General features: G+C 31.2%; 1 protein-coding gene across 1 annotated transcript in view; it reads right to left on the reverse strand.

Annotated features, from left to right (window-relative positions):
- Positions 1-3976: 3976 nt before the first annotated feature.
- The window catches only part of LOC142327022 (uncharacterized), a 49200-nt gene continuing 36484 nt past the window's right edge, over positions 3977-16692 (reverse strand). Inside the window, exons 2-5 of the mRNA XM_075369783.1 lie at positions 12007-12323; positions 6960-7159; positions 5478-5818; positions 3977-4294 (exon numbers count right to left, since the gene is read on the reverse strand). Of these exons, the coding sequence (XP_075225898.1) occupies positions 4187-4294; positions 5478-5818; positions 6960-7159; positions 12007-12323 (966 nt within the window). The 3' untranslated portion in view covers positions 3977-4186. The remainder of the gene's footprint in view (positions 4295-5477; positions 5819-6959; positions 7160-12006; positions 12324-16692) is intronic.

Consider the following 16692-nt stretch of genomic DNA (forward strand, 5'->3'; position numbering starts at 1 on the left):
TTTAATAGGCATACAAGGAAGTCATGTGGTATCCAGATCAGATTTTTTAATTAAAAAATATTCAAAATTAGAAATATCTGGTATGACCTACACAATTAATAATTTGTCAAAATCTTTTTTTTGCAACCCAACATGTGTAAATAAATACTTACACATGTTGCAAAAAAAAAAAGAAAAAAAATATATATATATTTTTTTTTGTTGCTTTCTCGCTGTTGAAAGGTTTTGGGTTTCTTGTATGCTTAATAAAACATACTAGCTACCATTTTGGTTTGTTTTAATTATTTATTAAATAATAAAAGAAAAAATAGAAGATACACTATTAACTTAACTTTCAGTAATATAAAAGTATATATATAATAATTACAACATTTTCTTTTGATTTTCTAATTAGTTTAATTCATTTTTCAATTGAATACAGAGAATACAAAGATCAGTCCTTCATAAGATTATTGGATGTAAAAGTAAGAATAATGAGTACAGAACTTAGCCATCCAAAAATATTATGGGACACTAATAAATTAGAAAACCTTTTTAAGAGATTTTATCATAACGAAAAAAAACAGTGATAATAATAATTTGAATCTATTATAAAAATATTTAGTCACAGCCTTATTTTGAAATCAATTCCGTATTTACAAGCAGTATAATATAATAACAATAATTTTAAAACGTAAACTTAATAAAATTCATATGTAACTTTATTGTACAAGCGAATATTAAATTAAAAAAATTATATACACAAAAAGTTTAAACAAGGTAAGAGTTCAATAACACTAATTAAATGTAATTAACATCTATAATTTAAAGTATGAAATACGTATCTTTAAAATATTTATAGTAGCATTTTTTTCTACTGTAATAAATTAATATAAGAACAAAATACACAAATTTTTATTTATCTTTTTTTAATTATTTTCCATAATTGTTTTAAATAAAATATTGATTTTAAACACTGATCAGTCTACCTAAATGTGAGGAAGCATGTATAGTTGAGCATAATAAATGTGATTTAAAAGAAATATATATAGTTATTAATAAAGCATCCAGTACTTGAATTTCACCTTGTAGTGGGCATTTACTATATATCAACTGTATACATATACAGTTGACAAATTGGCAATATCTGCAATACAACATTAGCTCAAAATTATCTGACTAACAAATTTTAATAAGATGGTCCCATAAAAGAGATTTATAAGTTCTCCAAAAAATAATTAATGAAAAAACTGATTATTAGGGCAAAGAGTTGGTATATTAGGGAAAACGTTTCATCCAAAAAAAAGCAACGTTCATACAAAAAATGACATATATTTTTTCAAGTATTTATAAGGGAAATCTTGGTATAGAGTATGCTGATTTTACATACACCAAATCATTAAAATTATTACAAAATTATAAATATTCTGAAGTATTAGTATATTCTTATATACTAATATAAGAGACTGAAAGATGAAATATACTGCATTTAATTCTCGGTTTGGAAATGGATTTTCCAGTCATTCACTTTTTCACCTAATTATCTGTGTATGATTGAATATTATCTGTGTGAATTAGAATATTTAGTGGATAGTATGAGAGGTGAAAAATATAAATGCATGTAATTACACAGAATAATAAGCGAATACGTATAAAGAGATAAAAGAATTTGTAGCTGAAGGACATACACAGATTCCTATCTCTAGACATTTTCTAGATACAAATCTCTAGAATTATGTTAGTCATAAAGATCACCAACATCAATCCGGAAATAGTATATTTAGAATATGGTTCATGTCGAAGTAGATCAGCTACTCGCATTTCCTTATTGGCACTCATATTTATGAAAAATAATGGAGAAGAGTTTAAACTATATTATTGATTAGGCGATGTTGGTAATTAAATTACAAATAATAAAAAAATAATATTAACTAAATTTGAAAAAGAAAATTACAGTGTAACTGGATGCTTTTTTGAAAAATTCATTAAGGAATAAATATGTACATTAAATACATAAATTACGTACAAGTAATTAATTAGGGAATATTATTCTTTAAGTACACATAAAGGATAATGCAGTAATAGTTTCTTTGTTGTTAATTATTTACACTTACTGTTATTATTTAAAATTTACATCAAATAAAAAAAAATCTATTTATAGAAAATTATAATTCTTGAGATATCTTTACTGTTTTAGTAAAGAAAAAAGTAATTATTGATTATAAAATTATATAATGAAGTAAGATAATTTAAGCTAAATTATTTTTAAAATCATTCAAAAAATAATTATTTTGATATTAATTTAAATGATCGATTAAATTTTAAATAACAGTAAATGTATACTAGCGCTTATAAAGTAGCGTCACAGTAAATAAAAGTTAAAATAAGTTATTTGTTAAGAAAAAACCATAGATAAAATCAAAATATAATAAAAACTTTTCAGTATTACTGATTTTAAATATTACACTAATATATTTCTAAATAAAAAACTACACATAATTATTTATTAATGAGGGTAATTATATTTTTTTTTAATTAAAGAAATAATGGTACAGTAATTAAATTTAAAGATGATAAAAGAAAACCATAAATTAATTGACTAAATATTTCTTATGGCATAAAAGACCGCATAATTTATGTAGAAATTAACAATTTATAAAACAATAGAAAAGGAGCTATGACTAATTCAATAGAATTAAAAAAGTTATTTGATTTTATTTTGTGGGTGTTCCACATCTCTTGTGCTACATTACAACCACAAAAAAATACATTTCCAGCAGTAGTTTTACCGTTATTTTATTTTTTAGGCTATTCAATTTTGCTTCTAACTTTCTGATTTTATCATGGATATTAAAAAAGTTTAATTCTATATGAATATCTTCATTAGAAATGAGTTCTGTAGGAATATATCTTGTCCTGGCTTCCGTTGGCCTTTTGATGAATTGTTCTTAGGTGATTCCTACCCGTGACTGACTTCACGTGGAACAATTAAGATAAATTTTAGTAATTGTAAATCTCCCTTTTATATATTTATAATAAACATATACAGTAGAATCCTTGTAATCTGTTTGATATGGACCAAGAGAATGTTGGATAGCAAAAAATTAGAGGTAATATGAAAATAAAGTAGTGTACTAAAAAAAAAAAAAAATACTAACGAATCAAAACTCAGAAAAATAATTAGATTATCAGTAACATATTAACTTATACTTCTAATTTATGTAATTCTGATAAAACAAACTTTTTTTAAAATACATTTGTTGACGTAATTTTTTTAATATAAAAATATGAATTATTTAATTTGTAAAATAAAAATTGAATTTCATTTAACAATTTAAATCAAAATGCCAAATATTTATAATTCTATAATAATTAAATTTGTTTTCATGTAGTTTTTTATGCATAGGTTTTTTTTGTTAGAGATGTTGCAGATGGCATTATTTTATAAGGGTTGATTTTATTAATTTAATATGTTACTTTACCAAAATTAATCAGATAGTTTCACTATGTATTTTATTTTTGGTATGATAATATTTACACAGTTTAGATCAGTACAGTGAATATAGTTTACTTTACGTATTCCTGGGTTGTTGGATTATTTTCTTTGTGAGTATATCATACAGTATTTTTATCCTTGTGTTAAGTATATTTTACAGGTTTGACAATCAGTTTTCTACTGTAATTCATTATAAAGATTTGTTTATTCTAAATATAATGAGAAAGATAGTACACATTTTCTTTATTCCTGTAGATAAATATTATTAAATGTACATTCTATTTCTGACAATAAAAAAACAATACATTTAAATTTTGAAAATTTTTAATTTTCTTTTTGATAAATTAACATTAATGTTTTATTCAAGCGATGTATAAATGTATGACAATCTTTTTTTAATTAATTTTTACTACATTTAAAAATTAATACAAGTGAATATTTAAACATTTATTACAATAATAATAAAAATAATTATCGTAGAGGTAGATTGAGTAAAAACATTTTAAAAATATTAAATTACGTTAAATATTTTTGTTATTATTAATAATTAATAAATTACTTAATTGCTCTATACGTATTAAAATAAATTAAAATAATAAATTAAAAGGAACTTTATTATTACTAAATTCATATTTCTAATTAACTATCAGTTTTTTGTTTTTTTATTTATGTTTTTAAGTTGTATTGATTTTTGGAAGTACCTGGAAATAATTAGACAGCCAATTTCTTTAGGCCTCCGAGTTGTGCTACAAGGCTTTCTTCACTTGGAATATAAGACCGTTTTTGTGGTTTACTTTTCCTTTCTGGTTCTTCATCACCCTTTAAAAATAAATTTATAGATGTAAGATAATTCATAATTTTTAATTAAAATTATAATAATGTAACAATTTTTTGTTTAAATTATTAAAAATCCTACCAAAAGTTGCAGAATTTTATCGTTTAGTTACCACTTTGTTAAGGGTAAAATTGTGAAAGCTTTCATGTCAAAAATAATTTTTCTTTTATATATATATATGAAGAGTTTAGTACTTTATGGTAATGAAATAAATAAAGCAAATGGTAATATAGAAAACATTGGTAATTAGTAAACTGGAAACATTGTATATTATAGGAAAATATTGAACAAAATAGAGCCAACATTTATGAATGAAATAAAGTGAACAATATGTATTATGAAATACCATACAAAATTATCATCTATCACAGTTATAATGAATAGTAAAAATAATTTAAATTAAAAGAAAAAGACAGTAGTACAGAACTTGTTTAAACTGATAACATATATTATAAACAAATATATTAACATTTTTCTATTTTTGTAATAAGTTTTAAAATAATAAAATGGAAATATTGATTTAATTTTGAACATTTAACTTCATCAATGCTCTATTTGAAGCTCTGTTCTATTTTTGTTAGTTCTATAAATAGAATTTAATATCCTGAAGTGGGAAGGGACAAAAAGTTAAGTAAGGCCATGAAGGAAGGGGTAGTTTAATTCATGAGTGCTGTATCCAGCATTTGCCCAGGGACAAATTGGCATTCTGCCAGCTCCCCTAGACTTCTCGCACCCCCATTCTTTGCTGCATTGACGTCAGCGCCAAGTTCTATCATGAATGAAACCCCTCTCCCCATTACTTTCTCGCTGTGTCTCTTTCTCTTTTCCCTGCAACTAGCCTTATTGATCCTAGCTTAAACAAATTGTCACCATTTTGGATCACGGCCACATACTTCTGCTCTTAACTCTTCTTGCATATAAAACACTATAAGTGACAGCGATTAAACTATTTTAGGAGACTAAAATTAAATGAGCATAAAATGAATTTTATTAAGTTAAGTGATCGATGTAACTAAAAAAAATAAAATATATGAAATTTAAAATACATAAAAAAAAAGAAAAAATCCAAGGAGAGATAAAAATACATATATATATATATATATATATATAATGTATATATATATATTAAACATTAACTCTATAGAATTAATATCACTATTGTATTACCTGTAGTCGTTCCTGCATTTGTAAAAGTTGTTTAATCGTGTCATAAACTGATGGCTTATGAGATGTTCTGCTGTTAACTGTTTTGTGGAAATTAACAGTGTTACGTGATGGACTTGCAGGTCGAGGAAGTACAACTTCAAGTTGACCCATCTTTCCAACATTTATTGGAGTTTCTGTTGTACTAGTGGTTAAAATAGAATTATCTTCGGATCGTTTTCTCTGCCATTTCATTGCACCTTCACGTTGTTCTCTGAATAATTCCTCTTTTCGTGCTTTCTTTTTGTTCACTAATTCTTTTAATTCTCTAACATCTTCATCTTCTTTTGAAACTGTGCTAGCACCTATAATAAGTAAAACATACTATTTTCATAAATACATAAATAACTATCTTTTTTGTTTTTGTTTTTTTTATTTTATTTTACAAGTGTAGGTCCCGGTTGTTTAGAAATAACAAAATGTTGCTAAATATAAGCAACATATCTATTATGTTGCTAATAATTAGCAACATATTAGCAAGAGTTTTAATAAATGTACCGACTTGAAACTAATATAAAGGTTACAAAACTAATGGCGGTTTAAGATTTATAAAATAACTATAATTTGGGCTGATTGATTGTGGAACAACATATAGATCCAATTATCTTGATAAATGGGATCTGGAAGAACAAGGTTACACTGTATAACTCCTACTAAAAATAAATAAAATTATACATGTTAATTTGTACAATTAAAAATCTTATTTATATATTGTGTTATTGATATTGATATTGATATTTTGTTGAGGTGTTTATATTATAAGAATATATGAAAAATATTAAAACTATTATAAAATTCTTATTTGCATAAAAATAGATCTAGACAAATTATACATTATTATGTCTGATTTATTTAGTTTTAGATGCATTTAAGATACAAACATTTCAACGAAAGTATTTCTGTACAACTATGTAAATGGATAGAGGAGTTTTTGGTAATTAAACTCATAAAAGGGACTATTTAAAACATCTCACGATCTCCTCCTTTCATATATATTAAATGTTATAACACAATATAGAATCTTCCATCTGCCAAACAAGTTATATAAGCTCTGATCGATCATAAATTAAAAACATGAAATTAGACCCATGTTATTAGAATGCAAAACCTACAAGTCTGGCAACTGTACTTCTTATCAGTAGTAGTTTACCACTTGGTAGTTTCTCTCCGCTGTAGCACTTTGATGTTAACTAATTGCATTTTAGAAGCAGAATATACACACAATTTGTGATTTTATAAAACTAATATACAGATAAGCAAATTTAGATTAAATTTAAATAAAAATATTTATTCTATTTTTAATAAATTATTACCATGGAATGTAATAACGCAATGTTCACCGTACTTTACGATAAAAATAAATATAAAAATGGTACTAAAATTAAAAAAAAAAAAAAATAAAAAATAAAGTCTTAAGTAGAAGAAAGGCTAAATAAGTTTCCTTACCATTTGTTGTTCTCACAGGTTCTCCGTAAACCCATGTACCGTCATCCTCATCATCTTCGCCATTAGGGAAATAGGAATGAATTGGCCGATAAGATTTATAGCTTGTCTGGTCGTTGTACATGTTAGCAAGAATAAGATTTTGTAAAAACATAGCATTTGCTCTGGCATTACCATCTGAATCAGTAGCATGATTATCATACCTGTTAAAAAATTAAAATAACTATTTACAAGAAATTATAATAATAATCTACAGTTTCAATAATAATAAATTATTATTCAAATTTTTTATTAAAACAACTACGTTGATTTATGTTTTTATGATAAATTTACATTAAATGGATTAAGTTAAGGAATTCTCAAAATCGGCTGATAAAAATAAGATTTCAGTTTAACCTGGTAGGAAATATATCAAACAACATTGCTCTTCTGCATTTTTTTTAAGTATCTTTGACTGTTACACTTGCTATTATTAAAGATAAACAATCCTGTGTCTTGTGTTGTTTATCTTAGTTGATCTACAGAAACCACTTTATTAAATATTTGGTTTACTTAATCACGTTATGCGCTAAGTGTTCTAGAAACGGTTCCCAAGTCTCCTTTTAAAGACAACCAATGAGTTGCCCCCCCCCACCAGATATCAGAGATTCACTGGGTCGTTACATCCAGCCATTCTCAGCATGGGGTACGTAGTAGGATCAGATATACACCCGCAAAGTTGATAATGGAAAAGAAGAAACTAAAGACAAGGAAAAGGGATGGACTATGAAAAAGGTAAATCAATCTATCGATGGAGAATGAGGTAGTTTACTGTCATGTTCAAGTGATAATTAATTATTTCTCACAAGTGGCATTCTACCCTTAATTTAAAATTGTAATTTTCCAGATTCTCTCTCTTGAGATATTCTAGCAATTGTAAAACCATCTGATTACAAAGAATGAATCGCGAACAACGCATATGATTGTAAGATGTTACCTCTGGGTACTCTATGTCATAATTTACATATCTTATAATTACATTATAATTCTTCAAAAAAATAGATGCTAGATTCCTAGGAATCTGCTAATGTCTAGAGCTTGTTTTAATACAAAAGATAAGCTTGTAAACTTTGTCTGCAAAATGCATTCGCTCGAAACAGAGGCAGAATAGTGACATTTAGAAAGAGATATTAGCAATAGAGTTTTTTCTCTTATATGGTATCAAAAGAAATGGTGGCATCATTTCCAAACATAAATCCAGACAAGTTGTCTGTAATTTTGGAGGAGTATATACCGATCATTAGGAGGAATCTAGGAAGTCCAAAATCCTGGTGGAAGGACTAATTTTGATTTTATAAAGATTTATACATAAAGCAAAGAAAAAAATAAAATAGAAAATTATTCTGAAGCACTGCAAACAATAAATGTAAAATAATATTTTATTTTAGACAAGATAAGTAAACAATAAAACCAATACCAAGAAATCAATCTTTATTAAATAAAGTCATATTTGCTATTTCCAAATATGGACCTTGATAAATAAAAAAATTGCAAATAAATAAATAATCGATCATATTTTTTTTTTGTTTGGCTCAATTAGTTGTACGATTACATACGTTTTTTTTTGCATGTGAATGGAAGATTTTTATTTGTAATTTATAAGTCTTCCCTGATGAGCTCCCTTCTGAAGTATATGTACGAGGTCTATTCAAAAAATTTTTTTAATTTTTATTATTAATTTTACAGATTATTGGTTCTTACCCCCTTCAAAGTAATCCCCTTCCCTATTCACATACTCTTCCCAGAGGTGTTTCCACTTCGCAAAACAGTCCTGGATAGCTTCATTTAAAATGGCCTTTAAGGTCCGTGACAGACTTTAATATCATCAAACATCTCAAAACCGCGTCTTTCTATCACTGATTTTAATACGAAAAAAATCTCAAGAAGCCAGGTCTGGCGAGTAGGAAGGCTGAGGTAGGACGGTCATCTAATTTTTGACACAAAACTGACGAATTGATAAAGCTGTGTATGCGGGCGCATTGACGTGAAGGAATCGTGAGTTGTCTTGCCACAACCCCGGTCTCTTATTGCGGATCGTTTCAAGTAACCTTGATAGTACCCATGGTTCACTGATTCACCTTGAGGCAAGAATTCAAAACGCACAATTAAAATTTAAAAAACAGAGTGCATCACTTTGACATCGGATTGACGTGATTTTTTTGCGGCGTGGAGATTCTTTAACGATTCATTGTGATGACTGAAAATTTGTCTCGATGTTGTAGCCGGAAACCCAGCTTTCGTCTGCCGTTATGATCATTTGCATGAGTGTTTCATCGTCATCGGCTTGTTAAAGAACCATGCTCATTCATAATCTGGCCGTGTGCAATATCTGTGGACGCATACTCAAATGGATGAAGTCTTTTCTCTGCCAAAGATCAGTCCGAATGCGCTACAACCACAGTACTTCCAAATTCCGCATTCAAAAAGAATGCCTGGCCCAGGGTGCTTTTATGAGTTGTACACTATTCAACATTATGATCAATGACATCTTAGACGCAATGAGACAAGAACAAGGAGTCAAAGCCCTCTATACGCAGGTAATCTCCTCATCTGGATTACTAGTAGTAAGAATGGCTCAGTAAGGAATTTCTGAATCTTGAAATCTGAGCAACACGCAACGCTATGACTGTTAATACTACAAAAACTACATTTCAACTGTTCATGCTTTCCACAAAAGCACCGGCAATAACTCTGTTCTACAATGGTCGAACACTGGAAGAGAGCAACATTTCTAAATTCTTGGGATTTACCCGAAGACTCACCTGGAAACCACATGTCGAACAACGCATAGGAAAAGCAATGAAAAGGACTCTTCTACTGAAAACACTCACTGCTGCGAAACGGGGAGCTAACCAGGAAGTGTTAATGACAAATATAAAACGTACATTAGACCGGTTCTGGAATACGGAAGCGAAGTGACAGTCACCTCCGGCTCCACAACTGCATATAAGATGAACCTTGTCCAGAACACTGCTCTGAGATTAATAACCGGTGCTGCTAAATCCACCCCGGTGGCTGTTATGGCAGCTCAGACGCAAATGGAGACTCTTCTTGTCCACCGTGAAAGAAGTGCACTGCGCTTCTGTGAACGTTCAAGAAGAGTGTTTAAGCAACAGTGGGACAGTTACCAATATGCAACAAGCAGGCTCAAAACCCCAATTGCACCACTGCATATAAGAACCTACATGAGAAGTACGGCCTTCTTCTTTTTCCTATTTAGCCTCCGGGAATATTACTTCAGAGTATGAATGAGGATGATATGTATGAGTGTAAATGAAGTGTAGTCTTGAACGGTCTCAGTTCGACCGTTCCTGAGATGTGTGGTTAATTGAAACCCGACCACCAAAGGACACCGGTATCCACGATCTAGTATTCAAATCCCTGTAAAAATAACTGACTTTACTAGGACTTGAACGCTGGAACACTCGACTTCCAAATCAGCTGAATTGGAAAGACGCGTTCACCACTATATCAAGCCGGTGGGTTGAGAAGTACGGGCTGGCACCTGTAGATCGAACGCCACTTAAATCCTATCAAGATTCTTTCGACCACCTGCTACAAGCCAAATATAAACTGCCAAAACACGCCTCTTATGAAGCGGAATTAAAACAGGCTGCGCTCCAAATCATTCATGAAGATTATCCAGATTATCCACTATCTGAGGCATCCTGCAATCGGCGCTTCATAAAAACAATTATGACGGAGAGATTGCCGCAATTCAAGCAGCCGTCACCCAACTTGAAATCCTTTCCGTACAGAAGGCAGTTTTGTTTGTTGATTCGCAAGCAACTATTCGGAACTTGTCACGTAATACTACAACTGACTGCACAAGAACTTTGGAGTGCAGGAAGACCATAAACGAACTGGGATGTCAAGGCTGGCAGTTGAAATTCCATCGGGTTCCCAGCCATGTTAATATATATGGTAATGAAATGACTGACAAATCGGCAAAGCTCAGCCGCTCAGTACTCCTTCTCTTGACTGAGCCAAAGCGTAAATAAACTCTGCAGTCAATAAATGGATTGGCGAAAACAGTAAAGAATCAGCGGCAGGCAAGTAGTGGGAGAGCCTGTCACACATAACCCTATAAACTATAGCCTCCCTCGAGCAGTCAGCGTTGCTGCATTTAGATTAAAAACCGGACACGACTATCTGGCCTCGCATCTATATCGCATACGAGTTCTGACCTCTCCAGCATGCCAACTCTGCGGTCGGGAAATTATGGATGCAGACGATCTGAGAACCTGCAGAGCTATGGGCCGCTCGCGGAAGGATGATGAAGGCCCCGTTTACACAGAAGCCCGTCTATACTGGTCAGCGCGTCACAAAATGACTCAACAGACAAGAGTGGGCGTTGGCTAGTAAGTAAGTACTTTTGAAAGCGGCTGTATTTTTTGAAATGACTTGAGATTTAGGTCTGGTCACCTAGCACGGTTACAGTTGAGGCGCTTAACATACGGTCTCTAGTCATATCGACCGATAAGGTCGTTGAGATCGACTTGTTATAAATTTTTCAACTCCTGGCCCTTGGAATAGCGACTAATCATGCCGACACCTGTGTAGCGCTAAATAAATTTATAAAAAAGAAATTAAAATATTTTATAGGAATACGTTATTGTATATTAATACTTCGATAAAAATATTAAATTAAATTAATTATAATATAACGTTAAAATTATAAACGCAAAATCAATTATATTTTTTTATCGTATTATAATGCAAGATCCATTTATAAGAAAAATTATGAAATAAAATGTTAGAAGTACATTTATTAATAACCTAAGTCAAGGTTGTAATAAAATTATGATGTTCATTTAGGTCACAGGTATTTTAGATCAATTTAAATTATGTATTTAGAAAGGAGGGGATGAACCATAGTTACTATGGTAACCGGATTCTCGCTCCTATGTTTGACGATCGATGTGAAGTGTTCGTTTCTCTTTAGTAAATATAAAAATAAACGTATAATACTACGGTACTTATAATTAACGATTGTATTTCTAAAACTTACCACGTTTCCATACCGTAATCGGCGTGGTCATCCTCCACAGGATCGGTGAGAGGATCGTCATAACCGTAATATGGATACGGACGATAATACGGTGACAGTGACGGATAGTATGAATAGGCCGGATAAGGAGGATCCTGATAATAGTAATCGAGATCATAATCGGTCGCGTAGTACGGGGCGACTACCCGTACACCACCGTAGTATGGAGAAACTCCTGCCCAACCTCTAGCATATCTTTTCGTACCGAACACCGGTGGTCCAGCTGTTGTCATATGCAAAGCAGAAGCGACTAATAACCAACCTGCTAGCGAACACATCTGAAAATGATTAGCAATACATACATCAGAAATTTAATAGTAAAGTACTTACAAAATTTAATGTAGAGGGATTGAAAAAATATTGTACAACATTAAAAGCGCATATATTTACAAAAACGTATCTAATTACCATCATGTTGTATAAAAAAAAAATTAAATTTGATTCAATTTGTACTGTGTTACTTAATCCCCATGCCACGACCGCTAAAAATCATTAAAAAGGGGAAACGTGTTAGCTGTGGGTTTTGGTTTCACGATATATAATCCGTGAAAATTCAAGATGATTTGTTTCCTTTTAAATTATACTCAACAGAATTTTGTTTTTGTGTATATCATGAAAAAGCAAAAAGTAACAGGTCTCTCGTGTGTTTTTGATGCGATCGTGATACAGGTTAGGGCTAAGCTTCAGCTTAGTCCAAATAAATCGATGAGATGTATATACCGCAGTCTACATTTTGCATGTGTTATGTTAAAGTTTTCACTTGAAATTACGCACTCTTTTCCGTAAACCGTATAACACTGATCCACATAATGTGGCTGGTTGTTAATTCTATGTAAAATGTTTAATCGGATAGAAAACAAAACGATTTAGTAAAAAAATAATTTTAAGTCATTAATTAAGATTTCATGTAAGCAGTAGGTCGATTTCCCACTCCTTCAGGATTTGGATTTACATATAACTTAAAATTAAACCGAACAGTTTAATTTAAACAGTAACCGTTAAACAATTAAACTGTTTAACTTAAACGGTTTAAAGCTAAATTGAACATCCTATTTTTTTCTCCGACAAAAGATTAACGGGCTGATGTTCATTTAGCTCGTTGATGGGCTAAGAAACGAGATAAATATTTACGTATATTCTGAATTTTATATTTAATATTCGCGGTAGTATTTTCATATTAGTACCCAAAAATTACGAAAACTGATGTTTTTACAAGTAAAACCTCACTTCTGAGAGGTTTTACGATGAAAACATTTGATTTTACGTGTTTGAAATTGTTTGCTTAAGTTTATAGGGTTTCATTAAATATCGAGTGTATGTTAAGAATATTATTTGCCGGTTTTTCTAACCTCAAAAAATAAATTACTATCACAGCTACAGCTATAACTTCGAATAAAGTACATCCGACATCAGTTCGGTAAGAAATTGATTTCACGTGAATTATCTTTTATCATAATGGCGTTATATCCGATTAAAATTACTATTGTATGAAAAATTTGATTTGTTTAATTAAAAAATAATATCTAAGAATTAATTAATCATCTCGGATATATAATTAAAAATTTAAAATCATTTTTGTATCATTCTATTTATAAATAACCTCACTTTCGTGAGGATATTTATATTACATAAATTAAAAGAAAGAACATCAGAAATAATAAAATAGAGAACAGAAATTAAAATTAGTACTATATATACAGAGTTATCATAAAAGAATGGTGCGGTTTTGAAGATGGTTTAAATTAAAAAAGAATTACTTACAGTTTATGTTTTTTATTTTTCAAATTTGTCGTCTCAAAAATTTTTTTACATAATTAATAAATTTCAATATGTGCGCCCTTAGTCGCTCGACAAATGTCCAAACGATTCTAAACTTCTCTCCAAACATTGGTTAACATTTCTTCGTTAATAGCTGTCATTGCTTCATTAATCCTGTTTTTTAAGTGGTTTAGGTCGCAAATTTTTTGTGTATAAACAACGCTTTTGATGTACCTCCACAAGAAAAAGTCGCAAGGTGTCAGGTCTGGACTCCTTGGAGGCGAAATTATGGGTCCTTGCCGGCCTATCCATCGATCTCCAAATTTTTCGTTCAAAGCGCCCGTGACCAATGCATTGAAGTGCGAGGGAGCACCATCTTGTTGGAAATGAAGTCGATGAATGTTTTCGAGTTCATCCGGCTGAAGAAAGCAATAATCGGTTTACATGTCAAGATACGCAACTCCATTAATTGTTTTTTCAGCGAAGAAGAAAGGCCCTATTACACGATTTTTCATCGCACCACACCAAACATTAACTTTAGGCGAATCGCGTTGTTTCTCAATAATTACGTGTGGGTTTTCAGAGCCCCATATTCGTGAATTGTGTCTGTTAACACATCCATTCACATGAAATCTAGCTTCGTCTGTAAAAATTATATCATCTAAAAATGATTCGTTTTCACTTATTCTGTCCGACATTTCAACAGCGAAATTGTAACATTTTACACCATCATCGGGTTTCCTGCAGTATCTGGATTTTATAAGCGTGTGATTTCAATTTTTTATGTAAAACTTTGTGAACTGTTGATTTTGGAATACCTAATTCGACGCTTGGACGGGAGATGGACTTCCCAGGACTTCTAATTGCCGATCGTCTAATTAGTTCAACCGTTTCGTCTGGTACACTTGGTCTGCCGGTTGATTTCTGTTTCTTAACCGATCCGGTTTCTTCGAATCGTTTGAACCGACGTGTTATGTTATTTTTGTGTGGTGAATCTCTTCGGAATTTACGTCGAAACGCACGTTGAACTAAAATTACGGATTTTAATTCAGGTATCAATAAAGCACACTTTGCTTTGTCTTTATCCGAGAACATAGTAACTCACTAAACTCACCGCAATAACAATACAAGAACTGACGTTGTGGTTACAACTGCTGATAAACAAACTTTTGGGTTGGAGGCTTTCAGGGATTCCAATAAAACACCTAGAAATTTCCCTACAATCTTCCTATGAATTACTGAAATCCCACCATTCTTTTATAACTCTGTATATTCTAAGTGCTCACAGAAACAATAATAATTATAACAATTATTATTTTTCTAATTTTTCCGACTTCCCGTTCGTCCCAGACCAAAACGCTTCCGGTTCTCCATCGATCCCTGCCTCCGCTATCTCCTGCCCCAAAATTCAAAAAACCCCAAAAAATTACCCCCCAAAAAAAAATCTTCGCCAGGTCAAATCCTTCTGTTTAAAACCGTTTTTCGCCATTTCCGACCTTTAACCCAAAATACTCTATTAAAAAAAAAAACAATTAAACGCCTAGAAACGGCAAGATTTTGGCGGCGAAAATTTTTTGGGAGGGGCGTAATTCTTGGGGTTTTTAGGATTTGGGGTCAAGAGATGGCGGTGGCCCGGATCGGTGGAGATCCTGAATGGTTTTGGTCTAAGATGAACAGGAAGTCAGAAAAATTAAAAAAAGTGATCCTCCTTATAATTGTCTCTGTGAGAACTTAGAATATATTTCGTGTTCTAGACATCGTCGATACGCCGACTCGCCGCATAACCCTTTAGCTCGCGTATCCTGCATGTTTCTGTGGCTGGGAATTCAACCTGTGCCCACGAGCCTCCCTCGACCAGCAGGAGACCACCAGCAGCCTGGTTGTTGTGTTCCATGCTAGTTCTGAACTATTTTAAGGCGTCTAATCCGAAAGCAGTTTGTTTACTGATTTCTCTTCGTGTAAGGCCAAAGAATAATAGTATATGTTAATCGTTTGTGCAAATGCCGCCAGTTTGGACACACAGCTGAAAGGTGTAAACATCTGGAGGTAGTGTGCTTCCACTTTGTGGATGAGAGTCATAAACGAGAGGAGTCACGACTTGTGTTAACAGCAGACGTCTTGGGAAGGACCATAAGCACTCTGTAAATAAGTAGTGTGCGCGTTATAATCGGGCTTTCATAATGTAATACAATTTAAAAGTATATATATCTTCTTCTTTTTTTTATAGTCGCTCAACAATTAGTTACGACTTATCAAATAACTGTTCGGGTAAATATGTCTCTTGAACAAACTCAAGTCGACCATTCCTGAGAAGTGTGGTTAATTGAAACCAAACCACAAAAAACACCGATATCAAGGATCTAGTATTCAAATCCGAATGAAAAAATACTGACTTTATTAGGATTTGAACGTGAGAACTCTGGACTTCGTAATCAGCTGATTTACGACATCTAGTTTACCATTAGACCAACCCGGTGGGTTAGTACTAACGTTATTGTTTATAGCAATAAAATATAAATTGAATGATAATAAACTACATTGTTAGGTTACAACTATCAAAATTCATCGTTCTTTCGAAACGATTGAAACTTTAACAGAAAATAAACTCAATATTTGCTACCATATTTACAAATGAGAAACGTAAAAAATCCACTGTAAGCCTGAAAGCTAGGTATTGATTGATTTAAGTAAAAATATTTATAGCAGCTGTTGTTACTTTCCAGGTGGCAGTATGACACTGCTCTGTTTGTACATACACAGAGAATAAATTCTATGTTTTTACTATATTACTAAAATTAAAGTGACTGTCTCTTTAATTTCTTTTCTTTTTTTTAGCATTATTACACAAAAATTATTTCTATAATTTTAGAATTATTGTTTCAGAGAAAC

This window comes from Lycorma delicatula, chromosome 6, assembly GCF_047948215.1.
Source record: "Lycorma delicatula isolate Av1 chromosome 6, ASM4794821v1, whole genome shotgun sequence".
NCBI classification, from domain to species: Eukaryota; Metazoa; Arthropoda; class Insecta; order Hemiptera; family Fulgoridae; genus Lycorma; species Lycorma delicatula.